We start from the raw sequence: 24,974 nt of genomic DNA, 5'->3' as shown, positions 1-24,974 counted from the left end.
TAATGGACTCCCTTATTAACCGTCCGGCTCCTCCATAACCAGTTGCCACAAATGCGAAGGGCATTCTTGACCCACGTCCTCGGCCACTGGTGCTAGCGCCCGAAAACGGTCCCACTGAAAACGAGATAAGGCATCTGCTATAGAATTTTGTACACCTGGAACATGGACCGCTGTAATCCAAGCGTTCAGCTTAAGACAACAAAGTACTAGTTCCCTCAGTAGCCTAATCACAGGCGGGGATGAGGCCGACAAGCTGTTGATGACAGACACCACTCCCATGTTATCGCAATGAAACCGAATTCTCCTGTTGGCAAAACACTCCCCCCAAATAGTAACCGCAACAACAATAGGGAACAATTCCAAAAACGCCAGGTTCCTCGTAAGTCCCCTCTCCGTCCACCCAATCGGCCATGCCCCAACACTCCACCGCCCTTTCCAGTAGGCCCCGTATCCAGCACCTCCCGCAGCATCTGTAAAAATCTCACAATCAAAACTGCTTACAAACTCCTGCTGGATTAATGACCTGCCATTATAGCTTTCCAAAAACAACTTCCAAACCCTCAGATCCTCCTTGTGTTCCTTATTTAGGCGGATAAAATGATGAGCCCCACGCACTCCTGCTGTGGCGCCTGACAACCTGCGACAAAATATTCTGCCCATTGGCATAATCCTGCATGCAAAATTTAAGCGCCCCAACAGCGATTGTAGCTCCCTCAGGGTCACCTTGCGCAACCTCCTGACTCTATCGACCTCCTGCTTGAGCAGACACAATTTATCTTCAGGTAACCGGCACTCCATCCTTTCTGTATCAATTACAATGCCCAAAAAACTTAGGATTGTGCAAGGGCCTTCTGTCTTTTCTTTTGCCAATGGTACACCAAAATGCTCCGCTACCCACACCATAGTACCTAACAAATTCCTACACAATAACGATTGCGGAGGGCCTATAAACAAAAAATCATCCAAATAATGAATGACTGAATTAACTGATGCCAGGTCCATCACCACCCATTCCAAAAAGGTACTAAACGTTTCAAACAAAGAACACGAAATTGCACAACCCATTGGCAAACACCTATCCATGTAATATGCCCCATTCCAAAAACAACCTAACAACGGGATGCTATCCGGGTGAACTGGCAGCAACCGAAAAGCCGACTCGATATCCGTCTTGGCTAGCAACGATCCTGACCCATAACGCTGTACCCATCGCACCGCCGCATCAAATGATGTATATTCAACTGAACATAATTCCTGTGCAATGCCATCATTCACCGAGAGCCCCTTCGGGTACGACAAATGCTGAATCAAACGAAACTTATTCAGCTCTTTTTTGGGCACAACCCCCAGTGGTGAAATAATCACTTTGCTGCTAGGTAATACCCGAAACGGTCCCGCCATCCTGCCCAATTCCACCTCCTTAGCCAACTTCACGCTAACCACATCCGGATGAAGGGAAGCCGACGTCAAATTTTTTAGAGAAAAGGGGACCTCGTGCTCAGGAGGAGGGATTCTAAAACCTTCCAAAAACCCATCCGAAATGACCTTAGCCTTCGACTGATCAGGATACCTACTTAGAAAGGGGGCCATCGCGTGAACCCTCACCGGAGTCACCCCTTTGACCGGTACCCACTGTCGGCTTTACCTTACCCTTCTTAAAGCATTTTGATGCTCCGTGTGAGTTTCCATTACAATGGGAGCACACGTGTTTGAATTTACAGGAGGTCCCGTACTTGCATTGGCCGTCATTAAATTGCCAGCAAGTTCCCACTTCCTTCTTAGTGCTTTGTGCCCCTTGGTTACCTCCCCCTTGTCCTGCTGGTTGGTTACCACTACTGCTGCTCCCGTGAAAGGACTGCCCATACCTCACTGGGGCCATAACCTTCAGCCACAACCCAATGTCCTTTTGATCCCATCTGATCTCAGGGCGGACTGCCTTCCTCTGACGAAATTGCTCGTCATAACGTAACCATGTCTGACCCCCGTAAGTCCTATGAGCCTCCCCAATAGCATCAAGGTAGCAAAACAAACCTGAACAATTATCAGGAGCTTTTTCTCCAATAACGCTAGCCATTATTGCAAAAGCTTGCAACCAATTGACAAACGTCTGTGGAATCAACCTCCACCTACGCTTCTCTTCTTCCTCTTTTTTACTGTCTTCCTTTTTTCCCTTATCCAGGTTAAACTTTTCCAACGGAAGAAGGGAAAAAATTTCGACATACTCGTCCCGCCAAATTTTTTCTTTAACCTCTTTTTTTAAATGCGCCCCCAATGGCCCCTCAAAGCACACGTATACCTCCCCTTTCGCCCTATCATCCAGTTTTATACTATCCGCATTATCCTTTTCTGTCTGCACACACACCGACACCCCAGAAGGTGTCCCAGCTGTACACCCCGCCGACCTGGCCGACTCGCTCCCCACCTGCAACAACGCCGGTTTACTAGGTAGCCAAGCCCCAGCCGGTGACAACCCCCTTTGAATGGCCCCCCCGCCGTCTATTCTCGCCAAAATGCGCGACATGCTAACCAACAAATCCCTAAACCCACTTACATCTGACCCACTACCTCCCCTAACATTTTCCCCGCTGGGCCCAGACACCTGCCTATCGCCTACCCCATCCGCTACAGACCCCGCGGGCGACAAACCATACATAGACGCATACTCACGAAGCTGCGCAGGTGCTGTGTCCCCGCCAGCCGTACTCGCCGAGTCCTGATGAGTCCTTGGTTCGTCTTGTTCTTCTCCATAATCCAGTCTGACCGACCCCTGCTGCTCAAGGCCCGCGCCCCTGGCCTCCTCGTCACCAGGGGGGACCCGAGCCCGTGCCGACCTCCCCGCCGTTCGTCCTCCACTCCTCACCGCCGACCGTGCACATCCGCGATTTTTAGACCCGGACTCACCAGCCCGATCCGTGTTGGTCCGTGGATAACTGCCAGGCAAATCCGTGCTGCTGCCCGCCGCTCCATCCCTCTGCCTGGAGAAACTTGAGCCAGGCAGCAGGTCCTGGAATTGGTGCTGCCTGCCCGTGTAGCTCCGCTGCTGTCTGCGCCCTCTGGTCTGTCTGGCAGGCACCCCGACAGGAACGTCGCCAGGTGTGCCTGCCGCGCTGGTGTTCCCTCCGTTCCCCGCTGCAGGATTGCCGCCCTTTTTTCTTTTAAATAACCGGCGTCTTGAATCGCCGCTGGATCTTGGAGCGGGGGGCGTGTCCCTGCGCCCGCCGCTCATTGGCTGTGCGTCCCTCTCGTCTGTCTCCGGGGCCGGAAGTGACGTAGTCCCCATTTCCGGTGAGGCCCCGCCCCCCGGATGATGCGTCTGCGGCCCGGGCCTTGCTTCCGGCGTGGCCTGGGCTCTAGTACTGCGGCGCGCCGACGGGGGAGGCTGCACCACGACGGACCGGGGAACTTCAGTCGCGGACCGCGACCCGATGCAGGGGGAGCCCGCAGACCGGCTGGGCGGATTCCTGCCGCGGCGGGCACGCCGGCAGGGGATTCCGCCGGCATGCTCCCCGGACACAGGGTCCCCTGAGGGGCTCCGCAGCCTGCGCCTGCTGCCCGTACCAACCATCTCCAGGGAAAGCCTCTCGGGGGGCCGCGTCCTCCTGGCCCTTCTTCCGAAACCCGACGGGGATTCTTCCTCCCCGGCATTCCCCAGAAGTCCGGCCAGCTGGGCCTCAAGCCACCCTCCTTGCCTGGATCTGGCAGTCTCCCTCAGCCTGGCGATAAGGGACTCCACGGACTCCATAATAGCGAGAAGAGTGTCCCAGCAATTAAAAGGTAAAATAATTTTTTTTTTTTTTTTTTTTTTATCGGTGCTCCAGAACTTCTCTCAATGGCTTCTTCCCTGGACTGCCCGTTTTCCCGCACTTTTCCCTATTATACCTCTTCCCCCCTTTACCCCACCCCCATCCAAATGCCAGCCCCTCCAAACCTATACCCAATCCCGACCATTGGGATTTAAAAATTGCACCCTCCTGGCCAATCCCGGTCATGTGGGGCTTCCTTCTAGGTTCCCATGCCTCCAGCCCCCTTCTTTCCGTGTGTTCCAAATTTAGCCGGAGCAATTTATTCAGGCATTATTTTTTTCACCTTTCCTGTACATCCCAAAAATACAACTGATTTCTTGGAAGCGGTGTGTCAATCTCTCTTACGCTCTGTTGCATGCGGCTGTCAGTACATGCTGGGGATTGTAATTTTTTTGCAATTGATTGCTCTCCAGAAAGGGATACAAATTCAAGGATGCCATTCCAGCAGAATGGTCACCGAATGGACAGATCTACACAACCTACACCTCAGGACAACTGGTGGAAATAATGATCTCCAGTTTCTGATTCTCAATGTCTTCTGCCAAAATGGCAGGATGAATGTGGGTGCAGTCCAATCAACCAAAGCCACACAGTGCAGCAATTGTATAAAACAACTGCCTGACACATTGGACTCCTCTGTCAGGTGAACATAAGAGCTGACTGCTGCTGACATAGGTGCTCTGTTATGTTTTAAACTCTGCCCGCAGTAGTGCAGAGAAAAGTGCGCTTGCACGAGCCAGTGATGCTCCTGCGCAGGCAGGAGATTTCATTCAGCTACGTGGATGATGCATGATGAAGAGAGGGACAGACACCGCAGCAATAACGCCCATTGGACCGGACAGTCCGGATTTGCATACAGGGTGGGAGCAATTCTAAAGGTTTTTTTGGAGGGTATGCAGGGGAAGTCAGGGGTTAGTATACAACTTTGTGGAATGCAGCACAGGCTCAGATGAAGGTGGTGGTTGTAACATTTATATGCCGGCATCTCCGCTTGGCTGTCCTCCTTCTCCCATGCAGGGATGCCGACATACTCACCACCACACGTGTGGAGTCACCTCTCCGTCTGGTGTCATGCCTCCTGCTTGGACATGCCGCACTTCCTGGCGGCATACCTAGTGTGTGTACCCGCGCTCCCCCGTTCTTAAAGGGGCAGTGCACGAACATAGTAAAATGCCCCCAGCCAAGAGCTGTGATGCATTAATTATCAGAGTGCACCTGCAAAATGGTTCCCAGCCAATTGCTGGGAGGCATCTTGTATATAAGGCTCCCTCCCCTATAGGGAGTCGTCCAAGCAACAGCATTCATTAGTGTGTAGTTTCTTTTATTAGTGAGTTGTTAGGTCCCCGGGTCCTTGCGTGGCCAGTGTCCTGAATCCGAAGTATCTGGTCCTTGGGCAGCCAGTGCCTGAACCTCGCCCCATGGTCCGTGTGTGGCCAGTCCCTGAACCAGTATCTGAGATCTGTGTGTCTGTATGTGTGCCTATAGCTCTATGCCCCACCAAGTGTCACCTCCTCCTGCTTGATTGACAACTCTTTTGCCTAAAGTTACACAGCATAAAGGCTGTCAGTCAAACAGGAAGAGGTGCTGGACGGAGAACAGAGCTGGAGTGACAGACGCTTCAGATCTACCATAGTCCTTCAGACTCATTTGCATATCAATTCAAATGTTGATTTCTCAGAAACGGAAGAACAGACTGGCCATATAAAGGTATTGCTGGATTTTTCTTTGAAAGAGCTACATGGGCGGGCATATAAATAGTTTAGAGGGTGAAATCCTGCTGACAGATTCCCTTTAATGATATTCACAGTTGAGCACTTTTTATATCATAGTGAAAAAGTTTCAGTGAAAATTCAGCTCACCTTATCGATGTAGCTTTTCCCCAGATCCTTCACCTCTTTCATGTTAATTTGGGCCTTGACCTTATCTTTGCCCTTCTTGCCTTTCTTTTTCTTGCCGCAGCACTTCTTGCAGACACAGAAACAGCAGCATAGTAGCAGCAATCCAGCCACAATGAGAATAGTGGCCAAAGCCCATGGTGGAACTGGTATAAGAAGAAAATACAAAATAAAGCAATTTATTAATTGTTCGTGAAACATAAACCTATGAAAAATGTGATACGGATCAGTGATGGGAAAATGGTAATTTTTCTGATTTCCAGCCGACTAAAGGGCTGCAGTGATCCTAATTCAGACTTATTTGTGCCAATACTGTCTCATACACATGTGGATAACACAGCATGAAACTAGGTAAGAGATCAATATTACATTTACACTTTCCTTTCAATCAAATAATGAGTGATTACACAATGGTTGGCTTACTTGTTTTATTACCCAACTTTAGAAGGGTTCACGTTGCCCTTTTAATACAATAGATTTGCTTGAAATTAATGTAATAATAGTAATAATATGATTGTCTATAAAATAATATACTGTCTCTGGGTAACATGGCCCTACTATTTGTTTTACTGGAATACCATCAACAAGCAATTCACAGATCTTTTTATTATGTATCTCTATTTAGTACTTTGAGTGCACATGGGTGAATGAACTATCAAGAAGTTTTTAACTTTTAAAATATTGTATTATTTTTGTGCACAATTGAGAAAGGAGAAAGGTTCAGCTTCTGGAATTAAGGTAAGAGATAAAACCTTGTCTTTATTATCAATCCTTTTCTTTAAAAAATCATACGCATTGCAATAGTGAGTGGGGGGAAAACTCCTCAAAACTCAACCAACGCCTTTCGAACGATAAATGCATTCTGAATCCTGGTATATAAAAAAATACATTGTGGATGGCAAATTTATGTGTCTGCCTACTCAATTAGGTGGGCGTTGTTTTGTGAACAAATACCCTATTCCATTTTCCAAAAAATATATAATTTGATAAGCGGATCACATATAAACATGAGTAATGTCATGAATTGGATATTATAACAAAAATAAAATAAAATAAAAGATGAATAAAATGAATGGAATCAAACCAATGCATAAAGTCTATGAATGACAATAATGAAACATCATTTCCCTTTTAAGGTTTAACCCTAAAGGAACTTGTGTGTTCAAAGCATAGGTCCAAAATGCTTCTCTATTATGAAGAGCAGGTTCCCGATCAAGTCCACGAGTATGTACCATATGGAATAAGATTTGATACCTTCCTAACCATGAATCTCATTTTTGTTATGTGTCTCTATTTAGTACTTTAAGTGCACAAGGGTGAAAGAACTATCATGAAGTTTTCAACTTTTGAAATGTTGTATTATTTTTGTGCAACTCATATTTTCTCAAAGTTTTTGCGACTTTTCGTGTTTTTACACCAGTCTAAGACAGCTCAGCTAACTTTTTGGAAAGCTCAGCTGCAAAGAGGCTTGGATGAGCGCGCCGACCAAATTCATCATAATTTACTCCACAAGGGTGGTGCAAATTATGACAGATATGTAGTAAGTCTCTGACTAGCGTACATTTTTTGGGGTGATACATGGCTCCAAATCTATTAGTAGGAGCTCACTTCTTAATGAATTTTCCGCATCGTACTCCAACGCGCACTTGATCAACGCTTCCATACAAAACGCCAGTCTTGATTTATCGGGGCTAATGTGTCTAACTGGATCATCCACATCTTAAAGCTTCATTAATGCATGAACATCCATGACAGCCCAGCTTACTAATACATACATTTATTAGACAATCACCTATTAGGTGATATTAGATGTCGGATTTTATATCCACACTTATTATAGATATCACAAATGAAATTGTCGGGGTTTCAAAGCTAAGACACTATTTTCTTAGAAATAATTTTGAAATTGAGAAAAAGATGTCACATTGCCCTCATCCCATAATTTTAATCTTTGGCCAGAGATATATGAGCACAAGTTGTAAAAAGAAATGCTGAATCCATCTACTCCAGGTTGGTCCTTGCCTTCTTCTAGTTTTCAAGTTTCGTAATGAAAATATATTTTACTATATCGCTGCATTAAACAAGTATCCTATAATCCTGCAATATTCACTCTCTTATCTCACTTAAAGGGAATCTGACACCAGGTATTTGCCACCTAATCTGAGAGCATCATGATGCAGGGATAGAGACCCTGATTCCAGCATTGTGTCACTTACTGGGCTGCTTGCTGTAGTCTTGATAAAATCACTATTTTATCAGCAGGAGATTATCACTGGAGGACAAATCAACCTGCTGCCAGGTAGTCTAACCACACCCCCACCACTGATTGCCTATGCACAGTGTACACTGTAAGCTGCCAATCAGTGGTGTGGGTGGGGTTAGACAGAGCTCAGCATTCAGAGAACTGCTAGATCTGCAGCAGATAAAACAGTGATTTTATTAAAACTGTAGCAAGCAGCTCAGTAAGTGACTCATGGCTGGAATCAGAGTCTCTGCCCCTTCAACATGCTGCTCTCAGAGTAGCAAGAACCTGGTTACAGATTCAGTACTGCACAAGTCATTGACTGATGTCAAGTTAGATGTTGAATTACATTTTTTGTGCCAAGATATACCATTTATATTGAGTTATCCAAGTCAAGGAAATCCTAGCCCCCCCTTTTTGTATTTTATTTTTTAGCGGTATCATTTCACCGATGTCTACACAGCTATTCCCAGCTAGTCATGTCACATTGTTATGTCACGTGATAGCTGCAGCCAATCAGCTGCCACAGATTGGCTGCAGCCTTCCCTACTTCGTCAGACTTCGACAAAAAATTAATGAGCCGATTGGCTACAGCAGTCACTTGACCCGCATGGAATAGCACCCCCATTGGACGTGAGTAGATATTGTTTTTCTTTTCTATAGGGTACCAATAGTGACCAATCAGGGGCGATCCACAGGTGGACAGCCCCTTTAATCAAAAACGCCTTCCTTAAAATCTGATTATTTGTTTGTTTTTCTGTCTTTTATTCCAGAGAGGATCTTTATGGAAGACCTTCTTTCTCCTAAGAAGCAGCAGCATGTATTGCAATATATATAACCCCTCTCCATGTACGTCTTAAACAGCACATTGATCTTATACATGATATATTAGCTGGGTTCCTTACTAAATCTTCAGGGAACCTATTAAAGGCGTTTTCAGGTTTAATGTAAGTACATAGGCTGTTTCATCTGGATGACATCTATCTATGCTAATGTAGCACCCTGAGGATTCGGCTGCTACAGGGGTATTGCACCTCAACCCAGAGGTGTGATATTCCACTCCCGGGTAAGGATGGAGTGTGGAACTGAGCTCAGTTAGCTGCATGCACTACACACATCCCATTTCCGAGGGACAGACCGATGTACTCCCACTAGAGAAATGTGCAGGTACGACAGTGTCTGTTCCTGGCTGGAGTGGGAGGGGGGGTGGTACATCCCAAGTAGTGTAGGGGCAGATAGGGGGAGCAGCCTGGGTAAAGATAGGAGCTCATTGGGTGCTGGTCACCTGAGCTCACACATAGAGGGTGTATATAAGGTGGGCACCAACTAAGAACAGGGTCAGTTGCAGAGAGAAAGTCAGCGAGCGGAGGAGAAGAGAGACCCAGAGTGAGAGAGGAGAAAGAGAGACCCAGAGGGGAAAGCAGAAGAGAGGACTCTAAGACCCCAAATTAAATCCCCGGGTGAAGAGTCGGCATCAGGGTACCGGAACCCAAGCTGGTGGGGGCAAAAACACTCCCCAGCCAGAGACCGGAGACCGTGGGCAGCGTTTGCCACGGTCACCCACCACATCCACCACGAAGGCATACCACGAGGAGGGTCAGGGAACCCAAGGCCAAGGGTCTCCCAACAGAAGGCCCGAGGGAGCTGGACCTGGGTGCATCAATAGTGGGGACGGCCAGAGAAAGGACAGAAGGAGAGCTCAGGGTCACGCTCCGGACTTATTTGGGAGTTGGCTGGATCCAGAACCTGGTGGACGCAGCACGGCTCGGGAGGTCACTCGAAGCTGGAGTGACCAGAACATCAGCAGTGAGTAAACATCCTAAACTGCATAACCCGACTCTGTCTCTGATTGCCGCCTACACTGCATCACCACAACTCCCATCCTCTGCACCTGATCCCCCTGAGGCTATACCCCACCCGTTGGGGGTTATATCACCAAAGCTGCACCTACACCACCAGCCTCAGCGGACCCTGCTGCAGCGGCGGCCACAGTGACCGCAACACAACGGGTGGCGTAGTCGACAATAAAGAACTTATAACATCTGTATGACTGCCACATACAACTCAGTTTGACACCCTGGGCACGGACCGGGTCACAGCCACTCGGAAGACTACAACCCCCATCTGATCCGGCTCCGGATATTCCCCCTAAAAGAATATGGCCCAGGGGGCGCGTCAACTTTGGCGTAGTCGGCAGGATTACGTGTCCGCAACACCCGGGTACTGCGTGCCTGAAGAAAAGTGCAAGTTTACCTCAAAAAGAAGTCTCCTGCCGGTTCCGGAGGGTCCCCGCCATCGGACCCCATCACCAGTCGATTCCAGCCGGTTGTCCGCCATTAACAGCGTTTTCCCGCCATCTGCAGAGTTTCCCGCCAAGGGGAAGCGATTCCCGCCATTTCCAAAGGTTTCCCGCCTTGGAAGAGCGGACGCCATTATGGGCGTGCCAGAGGGTGGCAAGAGGCCACCTCCCATCGTGGGCCAGGACCGAAAATGGCGCCAAAAGTGGAAACCGCCCCCACCAACAGAGACTGTGATGCTAGAGGTGTCTGTCAGCGTGAAAGAACAGCCCCTGGAGCTGACAATCACCAAGTGGCCCCGGGACCGCCCTCGAAGGGGGAGGAGACGAAAGAAGAGAACAAAGATGGGTGCCGCCTGGAGCAGTCTGGAGCGAGCGCACCCGGAGGCAAGAAGCCTGGAGAAGAATATCGGAGGAGCTTACCCGGAGATGGCGAGAAAGCAGAGCAGCACCGGCCCGTTGGCCAGGAGCCTGCTAGAAACCGAGGAGGGAGAGCAAAGCAGCACCGGCCCGCTGGCCAGGAGCCTGCTGGAGACAACAGTAGGAGAGCAGAGCAGCACCGACCCGTTGGTCAGGAGCCTGCTGGAAACAACGACCCCACTAGGCCTAGTGGAGGTCCTAGCACAGCTTCCCCGAGACCGGGAGTGTGCGCAGACCGCTCTGGAGGGCCTCGCAAGGAGGATGGCCCGGGTGCAGCGAGAGACGTTGGCAGAGTGGAGCCGAGAGATGGCCCAGAAGACCGAGACTCGTCAGCGGAGCACGCCACTCGAGACGAGGAGACAGACCGCCTCTGAGGATGGCGCAGGAGGACTGAAGGCCGGAGACGGCGCCGAGAAGGGAGCCGAACGAGTGGAGGCAGGTAAAGGGGACGTCTATACCCCAAACCGGGAAACCGCGTACCTGCCCCAGCTCCCCGTCGCAGAGCCCGAAGTCTATCCTGCCGTGCCCGTCGCTGCAACGTCACCGCCACAGACTAGGCCTCAAACGGGAGCCGCGACCCCTGTGACGTCACACGCCTCGACCCCGAGCGTGACCAAGCAGGAAGTACCACCAGCCTGGTCGCAAGGCCTAGTACCCCCGGGCGCCGCAATACCAACAGCGCCCCCTACCTCCGCGGAGCCCCCGGCCTGGTCGCAGGGCCAAGTAGCCCAGGGCGCCGCCGTCCTTACGGTGCCCTTTACCTTCCAGATACCCCAGGCCTGGCCGCAAGGCCCGGGCAACCCGGGCGCCAACACCACCGCGCCCATAAGACCAAGAGTGCCGCATCTGGGAGAGGACCTGTACGCCCAGCATACGGACCCGGACGGGTCTGAAGCCAAAGGTAACCATAAAGCAAGAGCAGGAGGACGCCGTCGCTAAGAACAGCGAAGCAGAGGCTGTATATAGTTGCCCGTCGGGGCACCATAAACTGAAACTGAAACTGTTGCTGTTGCTAAAAATAGTCCCCGTTGGGACCAGCAAATGTGAACTGTTACCCGTTTAACCCCTAAATCCCACTGACCGAGGACTGAGAGCGGTCATTCCTCCCCAATACCTGGCCGAGGACTGAGAGCGGCCATATCCCTGTATATAGTTGCGCGTCCTAAAGCGCCCCCTACCGGTTTTATAGGGAAAACCAGTTTTCCAGAGAGACTGTCGCACTTTACCCGGTCACACGTGCACAGTGACCGGAGGAGGAGCCTGAGGCGACGAGAATGTTTTATCTGCTAAGATATGTTGTTTATATGATGTTTTATTATGTTTATGTTTATGAAAAAAAAATGTATGTTTGTGGATGTTATGTCTTACAGCCCGAGGACGTGCTGTGATTTACCAGGGGGGAATGTAGCACCCTGAGGATTCGGCTGCTACAGGGGTATTGCACCTCAACCCAGAGGTGTGATATTCCACTCCCGGGTAAGGATGGAGTGTGGAACTGAGCTCAGTTAGCTGCATGCACTACACACATCCCATTTCCGAGGGACAGACCGATGTACTCCCACTAGAGAAATGTGCAGGTACGACAGTGTCTGTTCCTGGCTGGAGTGGGAGGGGGGGTGGTACATCCCAAGTAGTGTAGGGGCAGATAGGGGGAGCAGCCTGGGTAAAGATAGGAGCTCATTGGGTGCTGGTCACCTGAGCTCACACATAGAGGGTGTATATAAGGTGGGCACCAACTAAGAACAGGGTCAGTTGCAGAGAGAAAGTCAGCGAGCGGAGGAGAAGAGAGACCCAGAGTGAGAGAGGAGAAAGAGAGACCCAGAGGGGAAAGCAGAAGAGAGGACTCTAAGACCCCAAATTAAATCCCCGGGTGAAGAGTCGGCATCAGGGTACCGGAACCCAAGCTGGTGGGGGCAAAAACACTCCCCAGCCAGAGACCGGAGACCGTGGGCAGCGTTTGCCACGGTCACCCACCACATCCACCACGAAGGCATACCACGAGGAGGGTCAGGGAACCCAAGGCCAAGGGTCTCCCAACAGAAGGCCCGAGGGAGCTGGACCTGGGTGGATCAATAGTGGGGACGGCCAGAGAAAGGACAGAAGGAGAGCTCAGGGTCACGCTCCGGACTTATTTGGGAGTTGGCTGGATCCAGAACCTGGTGGACGCAGCACGGCTCGGGAGGTCACTCGAAGCTGGAGTGACCAGAACATCAGCAGTGAGTAAACATCCTAAACTGCATAACCCGACTCTGTCTCTGATTGCCGCCTACACTGCATCACCACAACTCCCATCCTCTGCACCTGATCCCCCTGAGGCTATACCCCACCCGTTGGGGGTTATATCACCAAAGCTGCACCTACACCACCAGCCTCAGCGGACCCTGCTGCAGCGGCGGCCACAGTGACCGCAACACAACGGGTGGCGTAGTCGACAATAAAGAACTTATAACATCTGTATGACTGCCACATACAACTCAGTTTGACACCCTGGGCACGGACCGGGTCACAGCCACTCGGAAGACTACAACCCCCATCTGATCCGGCTCCGGATATTCCCCCTAAAAGAATATGGCCCAGGGGGCGCGTCACTAACAATAAAATATCGACATAGTCATAAAAGAAAGTTGCTAAAATAATGGCTACTGTGTTGAGCCATTGAGTCATCAATTATCAAAGTAGTCTAGGACCCTTTTAACATAAATATTGGTAACTTTGGGGGTGTTCATGACTAGAACAGGGCAAGGTTTCTAGATGTCCCACAATTTGGGATTCAGATGTCAGTAAGTTTCATTTTCCCTGCACATCGTAGCACAGAAGAGCGATGAGTGCTATAGCTAGTGACTCCAGCTCCCGCAGGATTGCCAAGACTAGAATTAATTGCGACAAACTGTTATCTGTGAAGTATTAGTGCTGCGGGGGGCTACCAACCTCTGGATATAACTAAGGACGTTCACGTTGTCTGACAGCATATGGAGAAGCTGGCAATGGTGAGGGATTGACAAATTAAATAACCAACTTATCATACCTCCCAACCATCCTAGGAGCTGCCCCGCTGTCCTGGGAGGTCAGGGGTATGTCCTAACGCCAACTGCATCTGCATATATTATACGGTGTCTGGGGGACTGTGAGGGCATCATACTGTGTTGGGAAGGGGCTGTGGGTGGCACAATACTTAGAATGGAACTGTTGGGGCATCATACTGTGTGGGGGGCTGTGGCATCATATTGTGTTCGGAGGACTATGAGGGACATAATACTGTGTGTGGGGGGGGGGGCTGTGGCATCATATTGTGTTTGGAGGACTATGAGGGACATAATACTGTGTGTGTGTGTGTGTGGGGGGGGGGGGCTGTGGGAACAGCTTACTATATGTGTCAGCCACTGTGGACATTACAGTGTATAGTTGGCACTGTGGAGGCATCATAATGTATGTATGGGCATACATATTAATGTGTAATGGGCACTATGGGGGCATAATACAGTGTGTGTATAATGGGAACTGTGGGGGCATAATACATTGTGTGCAATGAGCACTGTGGGGGCATAATACAGTGTGTATGATGGGCACTGTGGGGGCATAATACAGTGTATGTATAATGGGCACTGTGGGGGCATAATACAGTGTGTATACTGGGCACTGTAGGGGCATAATACAGTGTGTGTATAATGGGCACTGTGGGGGCATAACACAGTGTGTATACTGGGCACTGTGGGGGCATAATACAGTGTGTGTATAATGGGCACTGTGGGGGCATGACGCTCACGCTCGGACGCTCACGCTCGGACGTTCACGCTCGGACGCTCACGCTCGGACGCTCACACTCACACTCGGACGCTCACGCTCACGCTCTGACGCTCACGCTCTGACGCTCACACTCACGCTCTGACGCTCACGCTTACGCTCTGACGCTCACGCTCTGACGCTCACGCTCGGACACTCACGCTCACGCACTGACGCTCACGCTCTGACGCTCACGCTCTGAAGCTCACGCTCTGACACTCACACTCACGCTCTCACGCTCACGCTCGGACGCTCATGCTCGGACGCTCACGCTCACGCTCTGACTCTCACGCTCTGACACTCACGCTCATGCTCTGACGCTCAAGCTCTGACGCTCACGCTCTGACGCTTACGCTCACGCTCGGACACTCACACGCTCTGACGCTCACGCTCACGCCCGGAAGCTCACGCTCACGCTCTGACGCTCACGCTCTGACGCTCACAGTCTGACGCTCACGCTCTGACGCTCACGCTCGGACGCTCACTCTCGGATGCTCACGCTCGGACGCTCACACGCTCTGACGCTCACGCTCACGCCCGGAAGCTCATGCTCACGCTCTGACGCTCACGCTCTGACGCTCACAGTCTGACGCTCTGACACTCATGCTCTGACGCTCACGCTCAGACGCTCACTCTCGGACGCTCACGCTCGGACGCTCATGCTCTGACGCTCACGCTCGGATGCTCACGCTCTGAAGCTCACGCTCTGACGCTCACACTGACGCTCACGCTCAGACGCTCACGCTCAGACTATCACGCTCAGACTATCACGCTCTGAGGCTCACACTCACGCTCTGATGCTCACGCTCAGACGCTCACGCTCGGACGCTCACGCTCTGACGCTCACGCTCGGATGCTCACGCTCGGACGTTCACTCTCGGACGCTCACTCTCGGACGTTCACGTTCTGAAGCTCACGCTCTGACGCTCACACTCACGCTCTGACGCTCACGCTCGGACGCTCACGCTCTGACGCTCACACTCACGCTCGGACGCTCACGCTCTCACGCTCACACTCACGCTCTGACGCTCACGCTCACACGCTCTGACGCTCACGCTCGGATGCTCACTCTCGGACGCTCACGCTCGGACGCTCACGCTCACACTCTGACGCTCACACTCACGCTCTGACGCTCACGCTCAGACGCTCACGCTCTGACGCTCACGCTCGGACGCTCACGCTCGGACGTTCACGCTCGGACGCTCACGCTCGGACGCTCACACTCACACTCGGACGCTCACGCTCACGCTCTGACGCTCACGCTCTGACGCTCACACTCACGCTCTGACGCTCACGCTCTGACGCTCACGCTCGGACACTCACGCTCACGCACTGACGCTCACGCTCTGACGCTCACGCTCTGAAGCTCACGCTCTGACACTCACACTCACTCTCTCACGCTCACGCTCGGACGCTCATGCTCGGACGCTCACGCTCACGCTCTGACTCTCACGCTCTGACACTCACGCTCATGCTCTGACGCTCAAGCTCTGACGCTCACGCTCTGACGCTTACGCTCACGCTCGGACACTCACACGCTCTGACGCTCACGCTCACGCCCGGAAGCTCACGCTCACGCTCTGACGCTCACGCTCTGACGCTCACAGTCTGACGCTCACGCTCTGACGCTCACGCTCGGACGCTCACTCTCGGATGCTCACGCTCGGACGCTCACACGCTCTGACGCTCACGCTCACGCCCGGAAGCTCATGCTCACGCTCTGACGCTCACGCTCTGACGCTCACAGTCTGACGCTCTGACACTCATGCTCTGACGCTCACGCTCAGACGCTCACTCTCGGACGCTCACGCTCGGACGCTCATGCTCTGACGCTCACGCTCGGATGCTCACGCTCTGAAGCTCACGCTCTGACGCTCACACTGACGCTCACGCTCAGACGCTCACGCTCAGACTATCACGCTCAGACTATCACGCTCTGAGGCTCACACTCACGCTCTGACGCTCACGCTCAGACGCTCACGCTCGGACGCTCACGCTCTGACGCTCACGCTCGGATGCTCACGCTCGGACGTTCACTCTCGGACGCTCACTCTCGGACGTTCACGTTCTGAAGCTCACGCTCTGACGCTCACACTCACGCTCTGACGCTCAGGCTCGGACGCTCACGCTCTGACGCTCACACTCACGCTCGGACGCTCACGCTCTCACGCTCACACTCACGCTCTGACGCTCACGCTCACACGCTCTGACGCTCACGCTCGGATGCTCACTCTCGGACGCTCACGCTCGGACGCTCACGCTCACACTCTGACGCTCACACTCACGCTCTGACGCTCACGCTCGGACGCTCACTCTCGGACGCTCATGCTCGGACGCTCATGCTCTGACGCTCACGCTCGGACGCTCACAGTCTGAGCGCTCACGCTCGGATGCTCACGCTCTGAAGCTCATGCTCTGACGCTCACGCTCACGCTCACGCTCTGACGCTCACGCTCGGACGCTCACTCTCGGACGCACACTCTCGGACGCTCACGCTCGGACGCTCACGCTCTGACGCTCACGCTCGGATGCTCACGCTCTGAAGCTCATGCTCTGACGCTCACACTCACGCTCTGACGCTCACGCTCGGACGCTCACTCTCGGACGCTCATGCTCGGACGCTCATGCTCTGACGCTCACGCTCGGACGCTCACGCTCGGACGCTCACGGTCTGAGCGCTCACGCTCGGATGCTCACGCTCTGAAGCTCATGCTCTGACGCTCACGCTCACGCTCTGACGCTCACTCTCGGATGCACACTCTCGGACGCTGACGCTCGGACGCTCAAGCTCTGACGCTCACGCTCGGATGCTCACGCTCTGAAGCTCATGCTCTGACGCTCACACTCACGCTCGGACGCTCACGCTCGGACGCTCACATGCTCACGCTCTGACGCTCACGCTCGGACGCTCACGCTCGGACGCTCACTCTCGGACGTTCACGTTCTGAAGCTCACGCTCTGACGCTCACACTCACGCTCTGACGCTCACGCTCGGACGCTCACGCTCTGACGCTCACACTCACGCTCGGACGCTCGCGCTCTCACGCTCACACTCACGCTCTGACGCTCATGCTCACACGCTCTGACGCTCATGCTCGGATGCTCACTCTCGGACGCTCACGCTCGGACGCTCACACTCACACTCTGACGCTCACACTCACGCTCTGACGCTCACGCTCGGACGCTCACTCTCGGACGCACATGCTCGGACGCTCATGCTCGGACGCTCACGCTCGGACGCTCACGCTCTGACGCTCACACTCACGCTCTGACGCTCACGCTCTGACGCTCAAGCTCTGACGCTCACGCTCGGACGCTCACGGTCTGAGCGCTCACGCTCGGAAGCTCATGCTCTGACGCTCACGCTCACGCTCTGATGCTCACGCTTGGACGCTCACTCTCGGACGCACACTCTCGGACGCTCACGCTCGGACGCTCACGCTCTGACGCTCACGCTCGGATGCTCACGCTCTGAAGCTCATGCTCTGACGCTCACACTCACGCTCTGACGCTCACGCTCAGATGCTCACGCTCGGACGCTCACGCTCGGACGCTCACTCTCGGACGCTCACGCTCGGACGCTCATGCTCTGACGCTCACGCTCGGATGCTCACGGTCTGAAGCTCACGCTCTGACACTCACACTCACGCTCACGCTCTGACACTCACACTCACGCTCTGACGCTCACGCTCTGACGCTCACGCTCGGACGCTCACGCGCTCACGCTCTGATGCTCACGCTCTGACGCCCACACTCGAATGCTCACGCTCTGACGCTCACACTCACGCTCTGATGCTCACGCTCGGACGCTCGGACGCTCACGCTCGGATGCTCACGCTCTGACGTTCACGCTGGGATGCTCACGCTCTGACGTTCACGCTGGGATGCTCACGCTCTGACGCTCACGCTCTGACGCTCACAGTCTGACGCTCTGACACTCATGCTCTGACGCTCACGCTCAGACGCTCACTCTCGGACGCTCACGCTCGGACGCTCATGCTCTGACGCTCACGCTCGGATGCTCACGCTCTGAAGCTCACGCTCTGACGCTCACACTGACGCTCACGCTCAGACGCTCACGCTCAGACTATCACGCTCAGACTATCACGCTCTGAGGCTCACACTCACGCTCTGACGCTCACGCTCAGACGCTCACGCTCGGATGCTCACGCTCGGACGTTCACTCTCGGACGCTCACTCTCGGACGTTCACGTTCTGAAGCTCACGCTCTGACGCTCACACTCACGCTCTGACGCTCAGGCTCGGACGCTCACGCTCTGACGCTCACACTCACGCTCGGACGCTCACGCTCTCACGCTCACACTCACGCTCTGACGCTCACGCTCACACGCTCTGACGCTCACGCTCGGATGCTCACTCTCGGACGCTCACGCTCGGACGCTCACGCTCACACTCTGACGCTCACACTCACGCTCTGACGCTCACGCTCGGACGCTCACTCTCGGACGCTCATGCTCGGACGCTCATGCTCTGACGCTCACGCTCGGACGCTCACAGTCTGAGCGCTCACGCTCGGATGCTCACGCTCTGAAGCTCATGCTCTGACGCTCACACTCACGCTCTGACGCTCACGCTCGGACGCTCACTCTCAGACGCACACTCTCGGACGCTCACGCTCGGACGCTCACGCTCTGACGCTCACGCTCGGATGCTCACGCTCTGAAGCTCATGCTCTGACGCTCACACTCACGCTCTGACGCTCACGCTCGGACGCTCACTCTCGGACGCTCATGCTCGGACGCTCATGCTCTGACGCTCACGCTCGGACGCTCACGGTCTGAGCGCTCACGCTCGGATGCTCACGCTCTGAAGCTCATGCTCTGACACTCACGCTCACGCTCTGACGCTCACGCTCGGAGGCTCACTCTCGGATGCACACTCTCGGACGCTGACGCTTGGACGCTCAAGCTCTGACGCTCACGCTCGGATGCTCACGCTCTGAAGCTCATGCTCTGACGCTCACACTCACGCTCGGACGCTCACGCTCGGACGCTCACATGCTCACGCTCTGACGCTCACGCTCGGACGCTCACGCTCGGACGCTCACTCTCGGACGTTCACGTTCTGAAGCTCACGCTCTGACGCTCACACTCACGCTCTGACGCTCACGCTCGGACGCTCACGCTCTGACGCTCACACTCACGCTCGGACGCTCGCGCTCTCACGCTCACACTCACGCTCTGACGCTCATGCTCACACGCTCTGACGCTCATGCTCGGATGCTCACTCTCGGACGCTCACGCTCGGACGCTCACGCTCACACTCTGACGCTCACACTCACGCTCTGACGCTCACGCTCGGACGCTCACTCTCGGACGCACATGCTCGGACGCTCATGCTCGGACGCTCACGCTCGGACGCTCACGCTCTGACGCTCACACTCACGCTCTGACGCTCACGCTCTGACGCTCAAGCTCTGACGCTCACGCTCGGACGCTCACGGTCTGAGCGCTCACGCTCGGAAGCTCATGCTCTGATGCTCACGCTCACGCTCTGACGCTCACGCTCGGACGCTCACTCTCGGACGCACACTCTCGGACGCTCACGCTCGGACGCTCACGCTCTGACGCTCACGCTCGGATGCTCACGCTCTGAAGCTCATGCTCTGACGCTCACACTCACGCTCTGACGCTCACGCTCAGATGCTCACGCTCGGACGCTCACGCTCGGACGCTCACTCTCGGACGTTCACGTTCTGAAGCTCACGCTCTGACGCTCACACTCACGCTCTGACGCTCAGGCTCGGACGCTCACGCTCTGACGCTCACACTCACGCTCGGACGCTCACGCTCTCACGCTCACACTCACGCTCTGACGCTCACGCTCACACGCTCTGACGCTCACGCTCGGATGCTCACTCTCGGACGCTCACGCTCGGACGCTCACGCTCACACTCTGACGCTCACACTCACGCTCTGACGCTCACGCTCGGACGCTCACTCTCGGACGCTCATGCTCGGACGCTCATGCTCTGACGCTCACGCTCGGACGCTCACAGTCTGAGCGCTCACGCTCGGATGCTCACGCTCTGAAGCTCATGCTCTGACGCTCACGCTCACGCTCTGACGCTCACGCTCGGACGCTCACTCTCGGACGCACACTCTCGGACGCTCACGCTCGGACGCTCACGCTCTGACGCTCACGCTCGGATGCTCACGCTCTGAAGCTCATGCTCTGACGCTCACACTCACGCTCTGACGCTCACGCTCGGACGCTCACTCTCGGACGCTCATGCTCGGACGCTCATGCTCTGACGCTCACGCTCGGACGCTCACGGTCTGAGCGCTCACGCTCGGATGCTCACGCTCTGAAGCTCATGCTCTGACACTCACGCTCACGCTCTGACGCTCACGCTCGGAGGCTCACTCTCGGATGCACACTCTCGGACGCTGACGCTTGGACGCTCAAGCTCTGACGCTCACGCTCGGATGCTCACGCTCTGAAGCTCATGCTCTGACGCTCACACTCACGCTCGGACGCTCACGCTCGGACGCTCACATGCTCACGCTCTGACGCTCACGCTCGGACGCTCACGCTCGGACGCTCACTCTCGGACGTTCACGTTCTGAAGCTCACGCTCTGACGCTCACACTCACGCTCTGACGCTCACGCTCGGACGCTCACGCTCTGACGCTCACACTCACGCTCGGACGCTCGCGCTCTCACGCTCACACTCACGCTCTGACGCTCATGCTCACACGCTCTGACGCTCATGCTCGGATGCTCACTCTCGGACGCTCACGCTCGGACGCTCACGCTCACACTCTGACGCTCACACTCACGCTCTGACGCTCACGCTCGGACGCTCACTCTCGGACGTACATGCTCGGACGCTCATGCTCGGACGCTCACGCTCGGACGCTCACGCTCTGACGCTCACACTCACGCTCTGACGCTCACGCTCTGACGCTCAAGCTCTGACGCTCACGCTCGGACGCTCACGGTCTGAGCGCTCACGCTCGGAAGCTCATGCTCTGATGCTCACGCTCACGCTCTGACGCTCACGCTCGGACGCTCACTCTCGGACGCACACTCTCGGACGCTCACGCTCGGACGCTCACGCTCTGACGCTCACGCTCGGATGCTCACGCTCTGAAGCTCATGCTCTGACGCTCACACTCACGCTCTGACGCTCACGCTCAGATGCTCACGCTCGGACGCTCACGCTCGGACGCTCACTCTCGGACGCTCACGCTCGGACGCTCATGCTCTGACGCTCACGCTCGGATGCTCACGGTCTGAAGCTCACGCTCTGACACTCACACTCACGCTCACGCTCTGACACTCACACTCACGCTCACGCTCTGACGCTCACGCTCTGACGCTCACGCTCGGACGCTCACGCGCTCACGCTCTGATGCTCACGCTCTGACGCCCACACTCGAACGCTCACGCTCTGACGCTCACACTCACGCTCTGATGCTCACGCTCGGACGCTCGGACGCTCACGCTCGGATGCTCACGCTCTGACGTTCACGCTGGGATGCTCACGCTCTGACGCTCACGCTTGGACGCTCACGCTCAGATGCTCACGCTCTGACACTCACACTCGGACGCTCACGCTCTGACGCTCACGCTTGGACACTCACGCTCTGACGCTCACGCTCGGACGCTCACGCTCTGACGCTCACGCTTGGACCCTCACGCTCAGACGCTCATGCTCACGCTCTGAAGCTCACGCTCTGAAGCTCACGCTCTGACGCTCACGCTCTGATGCTCACGCTCACACTCGGACGCTCACGCTCTGACGCTCACGCTCTGATGCTCACGCTCACGCTCGGACGCTCACGCTCTGACGCTCACACTCACGCTCTGACGCTCACGCTCGGACGCTCACGCTCTGACGCTCACACGCTCACGCTCTGACGCTCACGCTCGGACGCTCACTCTCGGACGCTCACACTCGGACATTCACGCTCTGAAGCTCATGCTCTGACGCTCACACTCACACTCACGCTCACGCTCACGCTCTGACATTCACACTCACGCTCACGCTCTGACGCTCACGCTCTGATGCTCACGCTCGGACGCTCACGCTCTGACGCCCACACTCGAACGCTCACGCTCTGATGCTCACACTCACGCTCTGATGCTCACGCTCGGACGCTCGGACGCTCACGCTCGGATGCTCACGCTCTGACGTTCACGCTGGGATGCTCACGCTCTGACGCTCACGCTTGGACGCTCACGCTCAGATGCTCACGCTCTGACACTCACACTCGGACGCTCACGCTCTGACGCTCACGCTTGGACACTCACGCTCTGACGCTCACGCTCGGACGCTCACGCTCTGACGCTCACACTCACGCTCTGACGCTCACGCTCGGACGCTCACGCTCTGACGCTCACACACTCACGCTCTGACGCTCACGCTCGGACGCTCACTCTCGGACGCTCACTCTCGGACGCTCACACTCGGACATTCACGCTCTGAAGCTCATGCTCTGACGCTCACACTCACACTCTGACGCTCACGCTTGGACGCTCACGCTCTGACGCTCACACTCACGCTCTGACGCTCACGCTCAGACGCTCGCGCTCTGACGCTCACACTCACACTCTGACGCTCACGCTCACACGCTCTGACGCTCACGCTCGGATGCTCACTCTCGGACACTCACGCTCGGATGCTCACACTCACGCTCGGACGCTCACTCTCGGACGCTCACGCTCGGACGCTCATGCTCTGACGCTCACGCTCGGACACTCACGGTCTGAAGCTCACGCTCTGACACTCACACTCACGCTCACGATCTGACGCTCACGCTCGGACGCTCACGCGCTCACGCTCTGACGCCCACGCTCGAACGCTCACGCTCTGACGCTCACGCTCGGACGCTCTGACGCTCATGCTCGGACTCTCACGCTCTGACGCTCACGCTGGGACGCTCACGCTCTGACACTCACGCTCGGACGCTCACGCTCTGACGCTCATGCTCACACTCTGACGCTCATGCTCTGACGCTCGGACGCTCACGCTCTGACGCTCATGCTCTGACGCTCGGACGCTCACGCTCAGACGCTCACGCTCTGACGCTCACGCTTTGACGCTCACCCTCACCAGCTCACCCTCAGACGCTCACCCTCAGACGCTCACCCTCACACGCTCACTCTCGCACGCTCACCCTCACATTCTCACGCTCCCACGTTCACCCTCACACACTCCCACGCTCACCCTCACACGCTCACCCTCACACGCTCACCCTCACACGCTCACCCTCACATGCTCCCACGCTCAGCCTCACACCCGCTCCCAAACTCACCCGCTCCCACGCTCTCCCTCACATTCTCACCCTCTCACGCTCCCACGCTCACCCTCACATGCTCACCCTGTGCTAGCCCGTCATCTCCCTCATACGCTCACCCTGTGCTAGCCGGTCATCTCCCGGCTGCTCGCAGCAGAAGTACCTCGACCGGCGGCCTCGCTCCCCGGTCCTCCAAAATTCATTAGGGACCCCGGGGGGATACATTGGGGAGTTAATTTAAAGTAGTGCACAACCCATTTAAACACTGCTTCGCTGATTAGTCGCGCCCGATCGGACGCATACATATTCTAGAATACCCGATGCGTTAGAATCGGGCCACCATCTAGTATTTTATATCTGGCTTCATTATTATTTAAAAACAATTATATGCTTTTCTATGTCTGTAGTCTTTGTTTAAAACCTGCATCATTGAATGTCTGACTAAGATACTGGTTTCCTGTGAGTTCCCTGACAAGAAGGTTTTACGTTGGGTCACGGGAAGTGTGTTATCACTGATAGTCTATTTTGGTTTCCTCTTCAGTTGCATGTAACGGTTGTAGTTCCGCTTTCTCTAGCTAATAAATATGGTGAGTCTTAGCCACCTCACAAGACTCTACCTGCTGACAACTGCATGTCGCATGTATTTTGTCTCCCTCCCTTCATCGATGAATTATTTTAATTTGAATCTCACTGGCAATGTGAAGACCCTTTGCTGTCTATTCTGAAGCTCTCCCTAAAGAAGGGTTTCCACATCAATGGGCACTGTGGGGGCATAATACAATGTGTATAATGGGCACTGTGGGGGCATAATACAGTGTGTATAATGGGTACTGAGGGCATAATACAGTGTATGTATAATGAGCACTGTGGGGGCATAATACAATGTGTGTATAATGGACACTGTGGGGGCATAATACATTGTGTGCAATGGGCACTGTGGGGGCATTATACAATGTGTGTATAATGGACACTGTGGGGGCATAATACATTGTGTCCAATGGGCACTGTGGGGGCATAATACAGTGTGTATAATGGGCACTGTGGGGGCATAACACAGTGTATGAATAAGGGGCACTGTGGGGGCATAATACAATGTGTGTATAATGGGCACTATGGGGACATAATACAGTGTGTATGATGGGCACTGTGGGGGCATAATACAGTGTGTATAATGGACACTGTGGGGGCATAATACAGTGTGTATAATGGGCACTGTGGGGGCATAGTCCTGATCTGGCACACCCCAATAAGTTTGCAAAGTTGGCAGATAAG

At 54.6% G+C, this 24,974-nt stretch overlaps 1 protein-coding gene across 4 annotated transcripts in view; it reads right to left on the bottom strand.

Annotated features, from left to right (window-relative positions):
* Positions 1–24,974, bottom strand: part of SYT5 (synaptotagmin 5) — a 432,097-nt gene that overhangs the window by 66,425 nt on the left and 340,698 nt on the right. For all 4 annotated transcript variants that reach the window (XM_073656362.1, XM_073656363.1, XM_073656364.1 and 1 more), the window contains exon 3: positions 5,663–5,844. In XM_073656362.1, coding sequence (XP_073512463.1) covers positions 5,663–5,844 — 182 coding nt within the window. The remainder of the gene's footprint in view (positions 1–5,662; positions 5,845–24,974) is intronic.

The sequence above is a fragment of the Phyllobates terribilis genome, unplaced genomic scaffold (genome assembly GCF_046119375.1).
Source record: "Phyllobates terribilis strain yellow unplaced genomic scaffold, ASM4611937v1 Scaffold_12__6_contigs__length_324123572, whole genome shotgun sequence".
NCBI lineage: Eukaryota > Metazoa > Chordata > Amphibia > Anura > Dendrobatidae > Phyllobates > Phyllobates terribilis.
This window is presented reverse-complemented; position numbering and strand designations above follow the sequence as displayed.